This window comes from Populus trichocarpa, chromosome 7 (genome assembly GCF_000002775.5).
Source record: "Populus trichocarpa isolate Nisqually-1 chromosome 7, P.trichocarpa_v4.1, whole genome shotgun sequence".
Taxonomy (NCBI): domain Eukaryota; kingdom Viridiplantae; phylum Streptophyta; class Magnoliopsida; order Malpighiales; family Salicaceae; genus Populus; species Populus trichocarpa.
This window is the reverse complement of record NC_037291.2, coordinates 739,977-761,702: the sequence shown is the minus strand read 5'-3', so window position 1 is coordinate 761,702 and position 21,726 is coordinate 739,977. Positions and strand designations below refer to the sequence as shown.

The 21,726-nt window shown below is 33.6% G+C and overlaps 2 protein-coding genes across 8 annotated transcripts; both read left to right on the top strand.

The window, feature by feature from the left end:
- The first annotated feature begins 3,944 nt into the window (after positions 1–3,944).
- LOC7480195 (protein spt2) lies at positions 3,945–8,836 on the top strand. Of its 2 annotated transcripts, none has more exons than XM_024605662.2 (10): positions 3,945–4,231; positions 4,708–4,788; positions 4,879–5,090; positions 5,818–5,935; positions 6,617–6,694; positions 6,770–6,893; positions 6,988–7,439; positions 7,531–7,670; positions 8,028–8,117; positions 8,513–8,836. In XM_024605662.2, exons 2-10 carry the CDS (start codon positions 4,768–4,770, stop codon positions 8,622–8,624), a joined length of 1,347 nt encoding a protein of 448 aa, XP_024461430.1. In that variant the 5' UTR covers positions 3,945–4,231; positions 4,708–4,767; the 3' UTR covers positions 8,625–8,836. The 2 variants fall into 2 exon arrangements, with proteins under 2 accessions (XP_024461430.1, XP_002310315.1); XM_002310279.4 differs by having other exon boundaries at positions 3,949–4,231; positions 7,534–7,670.
- A 1,140-nt stretch (positions 8,837–9,976) lies between these two features.
- On the top strand, positions 9,977–20,944 carry LOC7465541 (probable starch synthase 4, chloroplastic/amyloplastic). 6 transcript variants are annotated; one of them, XM_024605812.2, is made up of 18 exons: positions 9,977–10,263; positions 10,355–10,455; positions 10,526–10,642; positions 10,727–10,946; positions 11,616–11,750; positions 12,530–12,634; positions 12,817–12,915; positions 14,064–14,193; positions 14,967–15,017; positions 15,113–15,223; positions 16,639–16,748; positions 16,939–17,107; positions 18,630–18,869; positions 18,955–19,023; positions 19,473–19,586; positions 20,160–20,221; positions 20,333–20,429; positions 20,516–20,944. In XM_024605812.2, the coding sequence occupies exons 1-18, from the start codon at positions 10,142–10,144 to the stop codon at positions 20,633–20,635; spliced, it is 2,172 nt and encodes a 723-aa protein (XP_024461580.2). In that variant the 5' UTR covers positions 9,977–10,141; the 3' UTR covers positions 20,636–20,944. The 6 variants fall into 6 exon arrangements, with proteins under 6 accessions (XP_024461580.2, XP_024461578.2, XP_024461577.2 ...); XM_024605810.2 differs by having other exon boundaries at positions 10,352–10,455; XM_024605809.2 differs by having other exon boundaries at positions 10,349–10,455.
- The last annotated feature ends 782 nt before the right edge of the window (positions 20,945–21,726 follow it).

Genomic DNA, 21,726 nt, shown 5'->3' with positions numbered 1-21,726 from the left:
CCGGGTTTTAAAACACTGGTAATACCTTGTGTCCCCAAATTTTTAATTTTGCAAAAGGTTAGTTTAAAAGCATGTTGTGGTTTTATAACAAAGGGGGTTTCTATAAATTATTAAAATGATGCGTCTGTGTTTTATGACCTAGTTTACTTTTTATTAGTTTTTGACCTTAACAATCTCATAAAAAAATATAGATACATGTCGAACAAGTTTAAGAAATTATAAATCATTTAATATAAATAAATATATTTATTAAATTATTTTTAGCATGTTATAAATCTCTTTGATTTGTTTATATTATAGTTATCAGACTCGGTTCAATCTCACAGATTGACTTGAGACATGACCTCAGGTCTACAGAAAACTGGAGTTACGATTGGGACCACCGGATTAACCTAACAAAGACCTTATCTTTATATATATATATATATATAATCAAATTTAAAATATCTACTTGTTAAGTGGTGGAGCCAATGTTTTTTTTTTTTTTTAGTGATTGTTCCCAAAAACAAAGTAAAAGTAAATTAATGTACAAATATTTTTTGCGAGAGGGTGCTTTTATTTTTTTGCCTATTAAGCCAAAAAATCGATGTTAGCCTCCTATATTTTGTGGGATGGGTGCTTCCCAAAACAAAGCATCTAACATGGAGTGGTTTTATTGTAAGGGTAAAATACAAGGTACTACCGAAGACAAATAGGAGGCATTGCCTTGTGGAGGGCCCACCATTTTTTTCTTATATATTAAAAGAAAATTTTGTTTTTTTAATGTTGGATTAAAACCTATTAATTCATAAATTTTATATTCACTTGAGGAAAACTGTGTTAAATTATGTTTTTTTAATATAACATAAAAAAAATTTGGTTAAAATATTTTAACTTAAAAGAAAAGAATATTATATTTTAAAAATATATAAAAAAAATTAAATAATATTTTAAACTTTATTATTTATATAACATATACTCATATAAATTATTTTTTAATTTTTTTATGTGACATATTAAACTTCAAATATTTTGTTTAATTTTTCTAAGTTGACTCGATTCAATTCTTTATGACCTGAAACTTTATTCTTTAACCAAGTCAACTTACAGGTTAAGTTTAATAACTATAGTTTATATTTCAAAAATATTATTTATCTACTTTGATAATTTATAAGCATAACATAATAAATAATTATCATATATTTTTTTCACCTTATAGTACAAACAATAGCATAACATCGTAGTTATAGCATAAAAATACCAAACAAATCCTTAAAAATTGTGTTTTATTGTACAATCTTTGCTTTGAAATATAAAAAAAACACTTTAAATGGAAATCATATTTTTATTTTAAAATAAAATAAGAAACCCAGCTTTTAGCCAAAAGCACAATTATTGGATTTTTTATATTAATAACAACTTCTCTGTTATTGTTTTTTTTAAAAAAAAAATCTACATAGGATACCAATGTTCAATATGATTTTAATTGAAAATCTTGTTTTTTTATATATATATAGCATTGATCTTGATGAAATGATATGTTTGTATATATTACCACTCTTAGTTTTTTAAACTTAAGAATTTTTCTCATAAAAATAATATACACAAATGTTGATACTAAGAGGTTTTTATTTTTGGAAAACAATTATTTTATTTTTTTATTTTTTATTATTATGCTTTTCTAGTTTTTGTTTTCCATTTAAAGTCAATAGTTTTCTTATTTCATTTTTTATTTATTATTGTTAGAGTTTTCTGGTTTTTTTCCATGTAAAGTATTGTTATAGTATTTTTACAAGTGAAGACACGAGAGTCTTCTAGTTATTCTAGTGTTAGTTTTATTATAGTGTTCTTAGTCTAGGAGGTTTAACAAACCTTATTCGCAAGTCAGATCTGATTTTGATTTTAAAATATTTGTTGACCAGTTTTGCGAGATTGGATATATCTTCAAAACTGTATATCGGAACGAGTTGAAATTTTACAGGGAGATATTACACACATAGAACTATATTTTGATAAACTTTCAGGTCAAATAAAGTTCAATAACATATTATTTTAAAGAGTCAAAGTTACTAGACAGATATTATCAAATCTTTCAGACTAGACATTTGTGTACTGTTTGGGACATATATGAAGCTACATGTGGCATGCTACATGTGGCATCTTGTTACGATTCAAGTTGAGCTGAAATTTAGACATCTCAAGCTTTCCAGTCATATATAGTAGGCGCAATAATTCATATAGACAAGAAAGGATAACATGTTCGAAGTTAGGACTAAACATTTGCTAAAAATATACGGAAAATAGATATTCCAGCTATATAGAGGAATTTTAGTATGAAGACTTTGTTTTCATTATCATATTTTATTTATTTATTTAATGTTGAATGATTATTTTTAAATTGGGTTTGTTATGACCTATTAGATATTGTTTAATGATTTATTTTATTATTGAACTTATGTTGGTTGATTATTAGTTTATGCTCATTAGCTTGCAATCCAAAATGGATCCATTAGGATTAGTTATAAGAAAATATATTATGTTTTTTTAGCTGGAAAATTTAGCAGCAAGTTAGGGAATAAATGTGAGTTTTCCTTTTGGTTTGTCTGTTCCAAAACAACCTTTATTTATGAGAACAAATATCATACACTGACTTATTAAATATTAATTGGTTTTGTGGTGTCATTCACATACTTAGAGTTCTTAGATATAAGGTTATATTTTGGGTTCAAGCCCTTTCTAATACCTTCGATTTTTTGTTTCCTAGGTCCTTAACTACTTCATTAGGGGTTGCTTAATTACGTGATTAAGAGGTCCGCATCGAAACTCCTTATCATTTACTCCCATTTGCATTAGTTGGCATTAAAGCCTAACAATTTTATTGTGGTTTTGGTTAAAGATCGTAAAGGACATGTATTAGAGTTTAACATTTTATAGTGGTTAGTTGTTGTATGTTGTGAACAACCATGGCTTGAAGAAGTTGCAAAACAAAATGTGCTTGTGTATAAGAAGATTAGGTGGTTCTCCGTTATGAAAAAGACATCAAAGAACCAACGTGTTGTTCATATTTGCATTATAGGATGACTTGCATAAAAGTGTCTGGGACCATAATGGAGTGGATCACACATAAAAGGATATTCATGGTGGATGACGGTCAGTGATTGATATATGAATTGTAGTTTTAAAACCCAACCAAAGGCAAAGCTCAAGTCACAGGTAAGAGTGTCGACCTTGGATTTTTTTTTTTTAAAAAAAAGTCAGTAGGTTGATAGCTGGGGTTTGACTAAATTAGGTCAGAGTTGACCATGTCGTTAAGTTAACGTGAATTTTTGACTTGTTAAACTATATTTTTTAATTTTTAATTTTTTTTCAACACATACTTTTTTATTTCTCGGGTTGACTCAGTAGAGCGGGCTAGGTTTGAAAATAATGGTTTGAAGTCGAGAACGAGTTGCCTCAAATCGAGAGAGATTGATGCAATATTTTTTTTAGAGAAATAAATATTTTTTCTAATTAATTTTATTTTTTTCTATTATGTATTATCATGTTTTTTGTTTTTTTTCCTATTTGAAATGATTAGCTTTTGTTTTATATCTAGAGAAATAAATAAATAGTTTTTTTTTCTATGTAGTATTATTAGAGTTTTTATTTTTTTTCTATATAAAGAATTATATAAAGGATTGTAATAATATCTTAGCAAATAAAAATAAAAATAAAAATAAAATAAATAAATATTTTTACATCACATCACATCACATGATTTATACACGTAAATTGATTCGAAAATATCTCTAACCAAATACGAGTGAAATAATCTTAATTTACACGTAAATCGATCCGAATTAATCTCCAAGCTGTCAAATAAAGAAAATATGAGTGAATAAAATGTTATAAATTTAGCCCAAAAGAAACTTTATCAAGTACCAAGAAACCACATAAGTAAACGTTTAGCCCAAAAGGAAAGAGAAACCGCAAAATTGGGATGGGGTGCGCATCACACTACATGGCGCATGTTAGTGAAAGTCCCCTCTATGTCCCTGGATCCTTCCGGTTCCACTTCTTTATCCCCGAAGACCTAATGAACCCACAAGCCCTCTCTTTCTCTCTCTCGAACGCTTGTGTGCAATATATAGATCCAAGAGGTCTTTTGACTCTCTTCTTTCAATCGGACTTGTCCGGTTCTCGGTCGTTCTCTGCCTCTGCTTTCGCGATCACAAATAGCGCTGTTTCGATCTTTTTCTCGTGAAAATTTAAGGTAATTCCTGTTATTTTTCTTGTCGATTTCAGTTTTTTTTCTTAATGTATTTTTAAGACCGGTCTCTTTTTTTGCATGGATTTGGCTCCTATTTCATCGATTCTCGCGTTCTTTTTTCAATTGTGTTTCACTGTAATAATTTTTTGTGTGAAATTAATAATTAAAAAAACCAGTTAAAGATGTGTATAGATCTGATCTATCTTCCATGTTTTGTGGTTGAATATTTCGTAAGTATGTCAAATCTGGTGGTTTTGGAGGTAATTATCTTATGCGTGTTAAATCTTGTTTGTTTTCGGAGCTGATTGAAGTGATCTGGTTTTTGTGAATTTTGATTGTTGAATTTTGATTCTATGAAATTCTTGACCTTTTAAAAGCTCTAAGACAATGTAACGAGTAGCCACGCCTTGGTTATGAGAGAATTTTGGCTTCTTATTGAGCCCGTATTTTTTTCTCTCCCAATTTTTGTGTATTTTCAGCAACAATTGGTTTTGATTAGAGCAACTTTCCGTTGATCAAATCGAAGATTTTAAGCGACAATGCGAGGATATGATAGAGAGGTAAACCGTTTTTTCTAGGTTCGATATCAAAGTTTTTATTTCTGAATATAGACATTTTTTTCCCCATTAATTAGTGCCATGTTCATGCAGGAAGATGAATATTATGATGAATATGAGGAGGAAGGTGAAGAGCAAGCGGAGGAGGAGTATGAAGAGGAAGAAGAACGAAAGCCCACTGTAGAGGAAGTGGAATATCTTGAATTAAGGGAGCGGATTAAAGAACAAATTAGAAAGAAGATGCGGAAGGAAAGTGGTTCTACTCTTTCCAAATCCCAAGAGAAGAAAAAACTCCCGTCTGATAAGTGAGTGATGTGTTCTTTTTTCTTAATGCATTCAAACTTGTTTCTTTTTGTTATCACGGGGAAATGAGCTGCTTTTTTAATCTAAAAATGAATGTCGACACTGAATGTTGTAGACCTTTTGTAAATGCCAAACCTCTGGTGAACATAGACATGCATGCCCACACTTGAACACAATACTTCATGTGAGACAGTTGGATGTTTACAGCTCAATTTGTAATTATTTGTGTATATTTCAGTCATAATTACATGCGAGAATCACGTGTCATAGGCATCACGAGAGTCAGGGAATTAAGTGATCGATATGAACAAGCCTTGCCTGTTCTACAGTATTATCATGTTGATAACTTCACTGGTTTATTCCAGCTGCCAAGTCATCAAAGCCTAATCTAACATGAATCTTTTGGTGCCAAAAGATCAGCCAAACATGTCCTTGTGAGTATAGTTAGGGTGATGGCATGATTGGTTTCTTATAAAATTTGTAAAAGACGTAGACCACTAATTCAGGGTCTAAAACTACTTAAGTGTGGCCTCACATCTGGAACATCTCACTAAAAACTTGACCAGGCAAGTTTTATTTTTTGTCGCTTCATTTAAGTTCATCCTGTGAAACTAACTTCAACAGTCTGAAATTATGTTTAGGTGTAGGAATTGTAGAATTCGTGCATGTTTGCTCATGCTTATTTTTCTTAATGGTTTGTTTCACATCACCGGCTTTATTTTTCTGCAGTTATGGTTCATTCTTTGGCCCTTCTCAACCAGTTATTTCTCAAAGAGTAATTCAAGAAAGCAAGTCAATACTAGAAAACCAACATTTGGCTCTCAGAGTTCCAAACGCCCAACATACTGTATGTATCATAAACTTTTTGTTTTTTCCAAATCATGTGAGAAGTGCATGCAGCAGATTATCTTTTTACAAAGCATTTTTGTACATGCATTCTTGTAGAGCACTGTTACATTGATTTAAAATTTGCGAAATTATAGGTGCCTAATTTTTCTAATTCTTATCGTGGTTGCTTTAATTTTTGCAATTTACAAATAGATAATTTTCCTTCTGGTGGAGTATGCTACTCCCAAAGGGAGCCATGTGGAACTACTTTAATGTGAAAAAGGCAGCTCTGATACTTGAAATTTAGTATATTACTACATTGTCATTTCCTAAACCAGTTCAGTCACTATAATACCATAAGTTTTCTAGGGGTGTCAATTTCGGTTTTTACCTTTTTTTTGTAAATGGAATGGCATACTTGCAACTTGAAATGGACCTTTGTATTGAGTGAAATCATTATTTTGACATAAATTTCGTAGCCTTGGTAGTATAGGTGTGATCTAGTCTTTACTCTGTATTGGTTCTATAGCTTCTTCGTTGTGGGTTTTGTTGATTTTGGACTGCTTTACTTCAGTGATCTGCAACTGCAAATGCTGTTATGAATATGACTTGTTGCCATGTTGGAATGAAGATTCTGCAAACATCTGCTAGTATATATCAGATGGAGATCTTACATTCACAATCTTGTTTGCTTTTGCAGAACAAAAAGAGCTCCTCGTCAACGGCTACAGGTTTAAAAAACAGAGTACATGGACTTGTACCGAAAGTAAAGAATGAGGTATTCTGAGCAGCTCTTTTCATTTCTTCTTCCTTTTGTAGTGATCAATGGCATTGATTTTCACTTAATGTGCAGGTAAAAACAAAAGTCCAAAAACTCAAGGATACGAGAGATTATTCTTTTTTGTTAACGGATGATGCAGAGCTCCCAGCTCCTACAAAAGAGCCTGCCCCCCGAAATGTCTCTGCTCCTAATTCTGGTAACTGCTTTTGTTCATGATCTGGTTATTCAGGATTAGTTTACATGCTATTTTTATTGAGGAAACTTATACAGGTTTTTTGCTGATGTTCAAGAGGCGAGATCTGCTCAAGTTCCACAAAAGATCAAACAAGCTTCCAGCAATAGTGGCAGAAATATTCATGGCATTCGTGAAGAAAGGAAGCCAGTTTTCAGGAATGGCCAAATGCATTCTAAAGTAGGGTCACAAAAGCCAACATCTGCTAATAAACCTGATGCAACATCGATAAACTCCAAAAGGCAGCTAGGTAGCAACAATGGGACTGGGCCTGGCCGGCCTGCAGGGCCAAAATTCTTGCCTTCAAAGACACCTGCTTCCTCCATCATGCAGAAGAAGGCTTCATCACCAAGTGCTAAGAAAATCCTGCCTGCCATGCACAAATCTCTACCTTCAAACCCTTCAAAGTCATCTGTTCCAAAGCAACACTGGGAACAGAGAAAAGGATTACAAGAACCCAATAAGGCTAGACCGATACCAAAACAGCCACTGTCATCTTTAAAATCTCAGGTTTGAGCCCATTCTTTATATTTTAATGGTTACGACAACATAATCTTTGTTAAATGTTTCTTTATCTCTCACTTCCTGCCTGGAACATTAGCAGATAAATAAGCCAATCAAGCAAGTTTCGTCTCATGCATCGTTACAAGATAACCGCCCCAAGAAAAAGCCTGTCAGACCGTTTCCTGATGCAGGCTCTGATGATGAGGATGCTTTCAGTATGCTCAGAAAATTAATTGGGTAAAGCTGCTACTGCTGCTTCTGCCCTTTCACATACTATGTTTCATTTCCCTCTTCAAAAACTTTCTTGCTGTTATTTTGTTGAACAATCAATCTGCCTGATTCATATTTTTCTCAAGTAATGATCTCTTGACTTAGAGAGCTTCTCAGTCAATATCATGCCCTCTAATTTATCAGTTGTGTTGTAAGAATTATCAAGCTGTGATATGGTTTTGGGTGACCTACTTTTGGATTCACAATTAAATTGGATTTGATTTGTCAACTTGTGTGCCTGGATTTTTGTTGATGCTTTTATGTGATCTTGATAGATGGTTTGAGGTAATTTCTTTTTTATAAGCTACTGCTGTTTCTTTGCAGAAATAAAAACCGTGGTAACTATGATGATGATGATGATGATAGTGACATGGAGGCAAATTTCGATGACATCATGAAGGAAGAGAGGAGAAGGTTAGTATCATTAAATAATCGTAGACGAGAATGTTATTGAATGTTGTTATCCACTGTTTTCTGTATTGACTCTTGATTTTGTTCTCAACTTGCTTTTTCTGTTTTTTAACATCCCCATCGCAGCTCTTAATCAACTTGCCTCTCTTTTTTCCCCCTTTTTTTTTAACATCCCTGTCAACTTTTTTAATCAAGATCTTTATTTGTTCCTTTTCCTTGAGCATGTTTTGGTTAAAATATATTTCACAAGTATGCTTTGATTTGAGTGGCTGGCGAGGAAATCACAAAGGAGAATGGAGATGATGTGCTGCTCCATCACACCCAACTCAGGGATATGTTTTGGATCACATCCTACTTGTAGTTATTTGATTGATTCATGTATGTGCATGGTGATGCAGTGCTCGAATCGCACGAGAGGAGGATGAAGAGCAACTCCGATTGATAGAAGAGGAGGAGCGGCGAGAACGGGAGAGAAAGCTGGCAAAGAAGCGCAAGCTAAGTAATCGATGAGAAGATGTCCTTATGACGTGTTCCTGCTCTTAGTTTGGATTCTTGTTGTCACTGTTTCCGAATATGCTCAGTGTTGTTGATGCTGTCAGTAATTTATCAATAATAGTGAAGGATAATTGAAAGTCAAGGAAAAAAAAAAGATTAGAATTAAGGGAGACCAGCAAAATGTTTGGATTACAGAAATTAAATCTTTTGTTTGTGCCTCGATTGAATTCCTGCTTTTGTTTGCATTCCCTTATTTCTTCTAAAGAAATTTCGAAGATAGGGTTCATAAAACCCAAGTTGCTATTCCTCGTAGGCTTTTGAATGCCCGTTTGGTTTGGTAGCGTGGGAAGGTGGTTGAAACTGTTTTTTTTATTTATTAAAATATTATAATCTTGAAAGTATTTGGTTTATCATTATGAACTTTTTATTAAAAAATATTATAATTTGTAAATCACTGCCGTAAAAAGCTACTATAATACCAAATGGTTGGCTTGAATCGGTTGAAGATTGAAAAAGAGATTGGGGAGAGGTTTTTGTTTTGTAATTGTATTGTTCCTGGGGGCTGTTATCCGGGTCAAACGAACGGATTCGTTCTCCTTCAGCGGACCGGAGGTTGAAGATTGTAAAGATTCATGTTAGTCACTCTTTGTTTTATGTTTTGCAATTATATCCCTCTGTTCAGTAGCTGATTTTCCTAGTTATTCTTGTTTGTATGTATTTTCATTTATTCTTGTTTGAATAGCTGTCATAAAGTCAATTCACCACCCAACCTTGCATTCTCACCCTCTAATATTTATTTACCTGTCTCGAATTAGTCCTCGATTTTATAAATGAGAAGATTTTATTTTAATTACAAATTGGATTATAGAAGCAGTCAAACGAACTTCAATTGTCTACATATAGTGGGAATCTCATACAATTATATTCAAAATATTTTTCCATGCTTTATATTGTATGGACAAATATAAAAATATAATCAATATCCTTTTAATTTTCACAGGAGTTTGATATTTAACCTACGCCTAATGAATAGGTAAAGAAACTATTATCAATCAGGACCACGCATTGAAACCTAGAATTAATTAAAAAAAATAAGTTTTAAAGGAAAACTTTTATAATATCATAAAATTTTTATCAACATATTATATCTAATTGATTTTTACACAAAACATAATTACATCTTGCAAGTAATTTGTATCAAAAACACATTAACTATAATTAAATCTGGTTTAAAATCTAGTTTATATGTATATCGATTTAATTTATTTTTATTATTTTTGAGTTGATTTTAAAAAAAAACATGATTTCGGCCCAAGAGTTTTTGATTCATCGGTTAAGTCGGACTAAGTTTTATAATTATGTTTAATAAACTAGCTTGAACTGAGTTGAAGGCTTGAAGCCAGTGATGAGAGTAGGTGCTCTAGTCACATGTTTCATGCCTGCTACCTCCTTTTGTTTTGTCCTCGTAAAATGGCCCTTGCCTAGGGCGGAGCATCGGGGGTTAGTGACTCAAACGAATAAATAAACTGTAAATGAAAATGGAGTCTGTAATAAACTCTACCATCCTCTCACTCGCTTGCTTCCCAAAATCCAACCCATCAATCCACCACCAAAAAACCGTCAAAGCTCGACGAACAGTTTGCTGCTCCCTCAGGTAATTAATTAATACCAATTCTGTTTTCAAATTTCAAATGAGTTATTTGATAATCTTGTCTCGTCTGCAGCAGCAGCAGCAGCAGCAGCAGCAAGAATAGTAACAGTGAAGGAGACGCTAATGGCTTACTTAAAGAAGAGGAGGAAGAGAAATATAATGACATTTGGCTGCTTTTTAAAGAAGCTCAGCAGAGTAAGTAATACATTTTTTTTCTATTTATTTTGTTTATAAATAAATGAGTAATTAATGATTTTCGTTTTAGATATTCTTTACTTAAACAAACTACGCCTTGTGGCTGTTGAAGAGCTCAATAAAGCAAACAGAGAGAAGCAGTTGTTGCTTGATAAAATCCAGCAATTGGAGGCTGTCAACAAATTAGGTTTGGTGATTGAATTTTTGTTTTTTTTTGTGGTTAAATTATTTAATAAATAATTGATTACAAATTTATTTATTTTAATGACTGCGCTTTCTGAAGGAAATGAGCAATCATTGTGGCGGGAATTGCTGCTTCGGATTGACTCAATGGTCCTAACTGGCTTGATTGATTCTGCTGAGGCTTCTGGTATGAGAAAAGCAGTCATGGGTAACAAGTTTAGTGTAGCTCTTGTTTTCTTCGACATCCGGCAGAAAACTGATGCTGAGCTTCTGGCACAACTCCGTCACTTCTCCGTTGGAAGCAGAAAGTAATGATTACTTCATCTAAAAGTGTTTTTTTTTGGACTGAAAAGGCATCTATAGGTGTTTTTGATGTTTTCAGCATCATCAATTATTTTGATGTTTTTTCAGCCTAAACGCACTTTGAAAAACACTTTCAAACGCATGTGTGAATTGAATTGCTACTAGTTTTTTTTAAACCTGCTTTGAAAAGCACTTTCAAACGCCTGTGTGCGCTTTTGCAAAAGTGCCTTTTGAACTGAAAAAGCATCAATTGGTGTTTTGTGATACTTTTAGCATCATTATATAAAAACCATTCAAAAAAACCTAAAAATGCATTAATTATTTTGATGCTTTTTCAATCCAAACGCACTTTCAAATGCATGTGTGAGCATGTGTTTGGTAATGTGGTGTAGATTCTTTATTGAAAAAGCTTTGATAGGTGTTTTTTGATGTTTATATCAAAACTATCTAGAAACACATAAAATCAATTATTTTGTTGCTTTTTTCAGCCCAAATGCATTTTGAAAAGCACTTTCAAATGCATGTGTGCGTGTTGACTTGCTACAATTTTTTTTTATTTTTTATATATTCTCAATGTATAAACTTACATGAGTTGGTGTACTGGATCTTGATGCTTTTTATCACATTCACACTGTAAATTATTTTGATGCTAATTAATTATAATTTAAATTCAGGAATGGTTTTCACATAATCCAAATTTGCACTGAAATGGAACCACTGGTATCGGTTGGATCCTTGTCATCATATGTGACAGGCTTATCAAAGGCACTGCAGAAAAAAGGACACATAGTGGAGGTTATTTTGCCAAAGTAATTGATGTACCTCATCTTTTGTGTTTTATATTTATTTCAATCTCTTGTTAGGGACATTTTTGTATAAAGATGCGTGTTCACTAGAACTGTTTAACTTACAGTTTGTCCAAGTGTGTTCATCTTAATTATTGTATTTTTTTTTAAGAGAGGGAGGGGGTGCTCTAGCAGTACAGCCATGAGTACGCTAAAATGTTTCTATCAGATTATGATAATCAAATTCCTCTCACATTGGGTTCTATGTCTTCCCAATTTTGATTCTGCACTGCAAGGTGTCACCACCTCTTTTGAGCGTGCTATTATTATATACCACTGATTTGGAATTTCTAAACCGGAATAGTCTAGAGGTGTGTACGAAAATGAGAAGTTAACCATGCATCCTCCAAGTTTGTAGGACATTAGCACTCTTTGTTTATTGATATAGTTGAGTTGCACCGAGGACAAAAACCCTTGGGACTGTGAGGGAACATAGGGCTTCTTTCACACAATCAAACTTTGTATGAGATGCCAAATATTGGTAGAAAATGTACCGGGCCACGTGCCGTGATATAATTGTTACAGACTCCGCCCCCCCCTCCCCATATCTGAACTTTACTTAGTTATTGAATTAAGAAAACGAGTTTATCTGTAGTAGGAAGTGAACTTGAACTTGTTTGTCATTTTATAATTGACGGCAGCATGAAAAGATTTCATTGAATGTTTGCTGTTCCAGGTATTTTTTTTATTATACACTAGAATCTAGATTGCAAGCCTGAAAATTTTATGTCATCTCCCTGAAGGTATGCATGTCTGGACCTCACTGAAATGCAAGGACTGCGAGAAATTGAGGCAGAGTTGTATTCATATTTTAATGGTCAATTGCATGGAAACAGAATTTGGACTGGGTGAGTTTCGGCTGTTTCCTTGATACAGGAAGATTATGCTGTTATTTTCATGATTAACCTCCATTTCAGTCGATTGTTACCCAGGAAATTTTTTTTCAACAAGCAACTGAGATATTGCCTTTGCATTGCCTTTGTTGTTTAAGCTCTTTACCTCGATCTTATTGTTAATGCTGTTTGTTCAGCATCGTCCATGGCATTGGAGTCACTCTCATTCAACCTTTGTACTATTCATCCTTTTTCGATCGTGAAAGGGTATATGGCTACTCAGATGACTTTGAACGGTTGGTAAAAATTATTCCTGTTACTGTTTATTTTACAAATTACTTATTTAACGCTTTTCAAATTCTCTTCACTTGTGATAATATGTATATCCTATAGGGTTGTAGGAAATCCCCATGTTCAACATAAGTAATGGATGGTGTAAAGAAAGTGTTTAATGCATGTGCCAATGACTTTTAGATTCATTAACCATTACTCTAGTACTGGTGTGGCACCTTTCCAACCCAATGACATTGGAAAGAAATTCCTATTTCAATTCTTGTTGATATAGGTATCTGTAGGGAGAGGTGTTTTCATTTAGTACAGAAAGGAGTTATATTACAACTTCCAGTCAACTGCAAAGTTGATGAATCTTGTGGTCAAAAGACAGTAGAGAGAGAATGTTGTTTGGATGAGTTTCAAAATGATCTTCTTTGGTGTGAAAAGATTTATGTCTATCCAACAGTTCCTTAGTCCCAGTCTCTCTTCTAATAGCCATCCATACCCTTAACTAAAAGCTGTGCTGTTAGTAGCCTCCAAGTAGTTCTCAGTCTTTAAGCATCCTGATCATTTAACAACTGCACTGCATCTCTCAACCTGCACACCAGTCAAATTTCTGTATGTAAAAATCAGCCATCCATCATAGTTCAAAAATAAATTAGTTGACATGTGCATTCTCTTTGAAACTGAAACATGCAATTTATGCTGAGCTGGTAGTAGATTTGTTTAGTGATATGGATCCTGCCTTTTGAGTTCTGGTCAATTTCTGTCAAATTAAATAATTTTTGAAATAATGTTGAAGAATTTAATAGTGATATTAACTTATGATTTTCACAAGGAAACCCTATACTCTTATACAATGATATTTTTTTTTATGAAGACTGAAAGACTGGCTTGTACATCTTTTTCTGAGGGAATAAAGCATATATAAACAGATATTTTCAAATCAGTAATGAGAGAATGAGCAGTTGGCAGTTTGAATTATTTTACATTTCAGAATGTTGTGTGAGACCTTTTCTCATATGATTCTATTTTGAACTGTGCACAAAAGAACTAACATATTTTTAGTTTCCTTATGCTATTTCTTTCAACTTGTTCCTTGCTTGTTTGTTATAATCAGTAGATAACAATTTGTTTTGTTGGGTCTTTTTTTTTTGTTTGATGCTTTCAGATTTACCTATTTCTCTCGTGCTTCATTGGATTATATAGCAAAATCTGGAAAGCAGCCTGATGTGTTGCATATACACAATTGGGAAACTGCTATCGTCGGGCCACTCTTTTGGGATATTTTTGTTAAACAGGTGCAACTTGATCGGCTTTCTTTTCAGCTTAATGATTTATTTGATTTGGCGTGCAGATGTTTGCCTCATGACACTTGTCATTTCTCGATCTTTCTTTCTACGTGCATATTCATGAAAAGAAGCAAAGTACGTTGAAACTTCAAAGTTTCTACTGGCCTTTGAGTCAGATGGTATCTCCTGTCCATATAAGAATAGAGGTGGAGGATGAGGAAGTTGGCTGAATCTCTATTGTGTGCATGAGTGTACTTGCCTAGAAAGAAAGGTTCATGCATCTTAAAACAGTAATTTGCTACTGTTAATATTTAAGACATAATATTGGACATCTTGTTCAAAATAACCATCAAGCAACTTGGAGTATGAACGAGAGAGATAAAGATGAGACGTGGCCATATCCTTTACTATTGTTGATTTGTATTACTGAGCATGGATTTCATTGTTAAGCCTGAGAGATCCAGTGGACTTATGGACGGACTAGAGGTAGAACTAAGTGGAGTGTTTGGAATTTGCATCAAATAACCCCAGGGTTCAGACCATGGAACTTTGATTTCATTACACTATAAGTAATTTCTGTGCACCTTCTCCTTTTCTTCAGGATGCGAAAGGCCAGACTTGGCTATAAGCATTCTTCTTCTGACCTGGAATTTTTAAATGTCACCTTGTATTCCTGTTTTACTTTATCCCTTTTTCCAGTACTTATTGCAGTTGAAGAGGGAACGTAAACATTATTCTGTTAAAATCTGTGCCATCATAGCTTTTGTTTGTCATACCCACAGGGGCTTGGAGGTACCAGAGTATTGTTGACATGCCATGGCTTTGACTCACAAGTAGGTTCTTACATCTCTTCCATTCTGGCTTTACTGGTTCTGGCTGGGACCTTTTACTCTGTACATAATATTATGTCGCTGTTATAATGTTTTAGTGCCTTGAGCAACCTGATAAGCTAGCACTATGCGGACTTGATCCTGCTAGACTTCACCGTCCTGACCGTTTACAAGATCACACTATGACACATCTTGTCAATATTCTGAAGGTAAATAATTTTGTCTCTCAATTTTTTTCCCTTCTGAATGTCTCTCTTTTTAGTAGAAAATTTCTTTAATAGCTATGTAGCTAAAACGTTTTTCTATAGTTACTTGCAGTCTTGTACTATCTTTTGCTCCTTTTCTTATACATGCTTGGTAAGTTATCTTCTTGGATCTTCACTTACAGAAATTAGCCACAAAAAGAATCATTAGATCTGCAAGCCAAACTAGCATGTGATTGGCTATCTTTCAAGGATTCATTTTGTTTCTTCTTTATTATTAACTTTTTGCATCGAAGAAACCATTGAAAGTTGTTGCTTATTTGCTACATGTCAGTGAATGAGAATGTACCGAGTCACATGATAATCAACAGAATAATTGTAGTAGAATCCTATGTCGAAAAACCCCCATATTGATTATATATGATGGTTGATATGCAGTTTATGAGTGATACATTGTTTTGACCTTGTTGTGCTTGTAAAAATAGCAACCCCCTTAGATGATTAAAGGGGAAGACATGCTTATCTCTTAATCAGCTTTTACCTTTTTTTCAGAGACAGTCTGCCTGCTTTTTTTTTAAATGCAAGTTCTATACCAAACTCTTCTACTTTTAAAGGCCAAACGCTTCTACTATTAAAATTTGGACCAAATCTGCTTAATTTATAATCACAATAAGGTCAAACAGAGCCGCTATCTACTAGCTTAAACTTCTGGATTGGATGCTTTTATACACAGTACCAAAGCTTGCCACTGTTTGGTGTATTTATATCAAAGCCAGGTACTGCTGTATCAGAGAGGAGTTATCTCTCTGTTGTTCTTGATAGCTGGACTAAAATTGATTTAGTGATTTGCATTATTTACCTTTTGGGCCTAGACATGAGAGGGGATCCTAGTATGAGTAAATCCCACTTCAGGGAAGTTTGGACCTTCTGATGTTTTATAAGGTATAGTGGCCTCGCCAATTACGAACTTAAGCTTTGGGTTGGATGCTCTAACACTGTGAATACTGAATATGGGTTTATTTGTAGTCTTTTAGTTGCATTCTGAATCATTTTTGTTCAATGGTAATAGAATCCCTCCTAGATTGCAAATTTTCTCCTTTAGTTGCAAGAAGTAACTTCTTATTGTCACGTCAACTAATTAGTATGATGCTGAAGCGGTGAAGTTGACCAAGTTCCTCTTTTGTCAAATTCTGTGGATATTTAGAAATTGAGAAAAAAATATGAAATAAAAAAAAGATCTTTCATTATACCATGATTTCACATGATTAATCTAATGTTAGGGAAGGTCAAGTTGCAAAATTTTAGACACTTGATAAATACCTGCTAATCTAAAACATATGAACTGTCTCTCATGTATTGAAGTTCTAGCTTCTTTTTCCATCTTCCATTACCTGAATATTTTATCTGTTACTAATATGCAGGGTGGACTTGTGTACTCAAATAAAGTTGTTATGGTGCAATCTATTTATTCAAAAGAAAGGATCATTAATAGTTTCAGTCACGGATTAGAACCGACCTTAGCGATTCACAAGTAAGTTACATGGCGTTTCCAGCTTTTAGATTCCATTCTTGCTGCAACTCATTAATTTGTTGGCAATGTTGTTATTTTAATACCTCACTGGGTAGCCTTTTTCAGAAACTTCCCATAACAGGACATGCTTTTTTTTTTTCCTTTTTTTTTGTGTGATAAAATAAATTTCCTGGTACATTCTTGGTTTTAGGGACAAGTTGCTTGTTTCTCCTTGTGGGTTTGATAACTCCACCTGGGATCCTTCAAAGGACAAATTTCTTCCAAAAAATTATAGTGCAGATGACCTAAAGGGGAAATCCATTTGCAAAGTTGCATTGCAGCAGCAGCTGGGGTTATCCAAAAATTCATCAACTGTTCTTGTAAGTGTTGCATATAGGACCTTGAAATAATGATTTCGATGTGTCCTTCATGTTATGACATATCAAATGAATCTAAATTTTTAATTATGTTATCCGGCTGTGTTGGGAAAGGTACTGTCAAGAGAATCTGTATTTTTAACCTTATTATGTGATTTACTCTCTTACAATCTGGACGCATTTGATTGGTGAGATGAGGCATGTTATATGTTTACCAATGAATGGGAGCAGTCAAAGTAAAGACCTTAGGGAAACATTAGGAACTGGATGAAGTGAGCAATAGAGATCAGGCACAATGGTTGTGTGGATGTGTACCCAGGAATGGATAATGGTGTTGAACCCTAAACTTACATCACCACCATAGACCTAACTATCAAAGTGAGCCTTTTGATTGTATCATTACTCATTAGTATCCTTCAAATACAACCTTTATAGTGGGGAACCTGGGTGTCCTGCCTAAAAGGGTGTCCATGTTTTTGGTGTGAGTTGTAGTTTGTAGGGAAGATATTGTAATATTGCGCAATGGGACAGTGCCAAGGAGACACATGGTGGCTGTTGATTAGAAAGCCTGCAATACATACAGGCACTAGTCATTACATGAAGCTCATGTATGCAGGTAGAGCTTTGTTGATGCACGCAAAAAGTCAAAATAAGAAGAATGTAGAATTATTCATTAGGTTTATTTTCTTCCAAGTGTGAAAAATCCTAATTAGGATTTTTCTTTGTTTATATTGGTCATGTTTAATGTAGATATTTTATATATTTCCTATTGAATGTATTGTAGTATAGAGGAATCTATGCAGCAGCTAGGGATGGTGGAGAGTTGTGAGGATTAGATCGAAAAAGTGGTAAAAGCAAGTAATACTTTAGAACCTGAGTTTGACTCTCAAACCATAATTTTCAAAACTCTCCACCATCCCTAACTCTCCTGCATAGATACTTCTATACTAAAGTATATACAGTAGGAAATATAGAAAATAGGATATTCTATACTATTTAGGACCAATCTAAACATAGAAAATCCTAGTTAGAATCTTTTATACTAACAAAGAAAATAAATCTACTGAATAAAATCCTAGTAAGAATCATTTGCATATTAAACCATTTGGACTTGCCAGTATGTATTGTCAAAATGCACCCTTTTCTACTCATTTTGATGTGAAAAATCAGAAAGCCAAATGCTTTCAAGGATCCATTTAAAAAAAGGGCTAACAGCTAAGTGTTCAAAATGTGGTAGCTTTGTGTTGTGCACTTAGCACAGGTTCCACATATGGTTCCTAGGTCAATATTTTGTACCTAGGGGCATGTTTTAGCTCTTAAGCTTCTTGTTCCCTGGCTTAAAATTATTCTGCACATTTTGATTCTTAACTTTAGCATCTCCAATATATGTATGATAACAATTAAAATATCCTGGAGCAGGTGCATTTATTTTCATAATAAGTGATTCTAAGGTGCATGAAACATAATAAACTTCTCAGGATATATTAGACCATCAAACTGAAAAGTTCAAATGCTTTCTAATCAGGTAGGATGCATCTCCACAGAATCTTTGGATTTTGATCTGAATAACCAGAAGGCAGTTTGGAATGCTACACCAAAGAGTGTCCAGGTTTGTACATGTTTTTGGGATCTTTATTTCTTTGAAGAGAATACAGGGCTTAGTGCTGAATATCGGAGAAACTCCTTACTAGCTGGTGAAATGAGGGTACTTAAGAAAGTGACAAGAACAGTGATTCTCAATTTTCCTTGGCAGCCGCATGAATCAGTAAAAACTACTGTTGTCATTTTTCATTTTTAGTCTTATACAGAAATATACATGAATTTGATTTGTTTAGTTGTTTCCCACTCAGTTCATCTTCATGGGAAGCAAAGCGACGAGTGCAGATGGAGCACTGGAATATCTTAAGAAAGAACTAAAGGTAGAGGGTACAATCATAGCTACTGTTGTGTTTGGTAATGTGGTGTGGGTGCTTTTGCAAGTGTGTTTGGACTGAAAAAACACCAAATCAAAGTTTTTCAAGTGTTTTTTTTTCAAAATCATCTTAAAGCACCTAAAAAGCATCAAATTGATGCTTTTACAATCCAAACGCAGTATAAACTCAGTACCAAACACTTTGTTGTGTGTGCATATGAGGGCATTCTGAGCCGATGAAGAACAAAAAAAAAACCTCCAACAAGGTATATATTGTGGTAATGCTTTGGGATATTCTATCATCTCATGCAATCTTTCTCTGCATGCTCTTTCACTCAAAAGTTTCTCTGTCTGTGAAGAAGTATCTATCACGCTACTTTGTACCCTATCCCCAACTTTCCTCATTGTTATCTGCTGAGGCTCTAATCTTTGGTTTCTGTTCTCCAATGTCCACAGGATGAAACTGTGAGATTCATAAACAAATATGATGAGGCTCTATTGCATCTGATCTTTGCAGGTTCAGACATAATCTTGTGCCAATCTTTTCATGATCCTCTACTCCAAGTGCCTGTAAGTAGAGAATTATTTTCATCAAAACAAAATCTCCAGTGCATCTGCTTCTTGTCTGGAAGATCTGAAATCCAAGTCATCACCTACACGAAGTAAAACCTGGGAAGGCCTAAAGAGATCAATCACACATACATTTGTTTGCAGAAACACTCCATACAAGCCCACCTGTGTCTAATAAGTGTTGAATTGCATAAACTGCTTCTGACCCTGCATCAAGCTGCTGGAATTTGCTAGTCCATCCTTTTTAGCTCTGTATTCCTGAGGGTCCATGGTGCTTATAATTGAATGAAAAGTTCTTTTCTTTATACTGATTTCCACTCTTGTTCTTTTACCGATCTTTTTCCTTTCAGTGTCGCTAACTTCATATGATTCATATGGGCTTGGGGGGCATGGGCTAAAATGTCTTGGTCACCTTTGTACATTTCATCAAATTTGCTTCATCTCTTAAGTTCCCCTTCCGTTTCTTTCCTCGTGTTGCTGCTCAATGAACATATATTTATATGCGTACGCGTGTGTCTGTATCAAAAGCTGTTCCATTGACTTAGCATTATCTGTGTAATATGAAATTTGTAGCTGAAAGCTTTGAAATATGGAGCAGCTCCGGTTGCAGTAACATCCAATGAGAACAAATTCAGGTAATCTATTCTGTAGAAAATTTTAAGCAACTTCACATCTGTACGTTTTGTTCTCCCTTTTTCCACTCCTCCCTCATAAAGCAAGAATGACTCTCTTTAGCTCTTTTACAGACATTTTGTAGATCGTGAACAAGAGACCACTAGATTTTCACGGTTCATTAGCTCTACCTTTGGATATTTGTCTTTGAGCCAGGCTGTAGATGAAATTGTGAGTACTTGCATGGTCACGGAATTCTTCTTCTATTTTTATTATTATTTTTTAATTTATTTTAATGATGCCATGCTTTTCTGCAGAAGAACAGCCCATCAAAATGGAAGCAGAAGATGGTAGATGCCATGGCTAAGGACTTCTCATGGAATGCAGAGTGCTGTGACGTTCATGTTTCTGCATACACGGCCCTAAAAAGCTTGTGAAGTTAGTTGTACTTCTGTAAGTACACTTCTAACGCCCACCCGCATTTAGGTAATGATTTGGAGGAGAGCAATATCAGCTTTGGTAGAACGTTATGTGTTGAGGCTTGAGTATCAAGGGGGCTCAGATCATCATCTGCATAGCATTCACACATCTTCATGTCCTTTGTTGGCAGTTTTGTATGTATACTACTGTGAATATGAATAATCTCCTATACCTGTAATTTCCTCCAAACAAATCAAATTTATGCAAACAAACCCCAAAAAAGCTTAATCTAAGAAATGAATTTTTAATTAATTTAATGAAATAAATTTTATTATTATTGAACAGAAAATGACGGTGGTGGAATAAAGAAATTGTATTAAGAAGTTTGAAGATATGAGACAAACCCTCTCCATATTTACGAAAATATTATAGAAACCCGTTTTGTACTCATAATGCTCTTAATTCAAAGCCTCTCGTTGCATTTTTTCATGTGGTATCGGCTGTTTAAGAGTAGTTGTTTTTTAAAATGTATTTTATTTAAAAATATATTAAAATAATTTTTTTTATTTTTTTAAATTATTTTTGATATCAACACATTAAAATGATCTGAAAACACTAAAAAAATAAAAATAAATTTAATCTTTTAAAAAAATATTTATGAAATGTAAAAACAAACATGGTAAAAGTGTGTCGGTGGAGGGGTGGAAATTGAGCTTTAGCATGTTTTTTTCTTCCCTCTCCATAATTGTATTGGCCTCCTAAAATTAAGAGTTCTATTTTTATTTTATTTTTATCAAATTGATTGTTATATATTTTGTTTTATTTTTTTAAATTTCATTATTAGGTATTTTGTTTCATTTTATTTTTATGTCAGATTTGGTTCTTATTCTTTTTATTGCTATTTTGTTTTTAATCTTTTTTAATTGATTTTTTTTTAATTTCATCCCTAAACATTTTGTTTCATTTTATTTTTATATCAAACTTAGTCTTTATTCTTTTAAATGTTATTTGTTTTTTATTGAATTTATTTTTAATTTCACCCCTTGGTTTTTTTATTGATTAGGAATTTGACTTCGTGATTTTTTTGGGTTTGTCTTCCATAGATTTA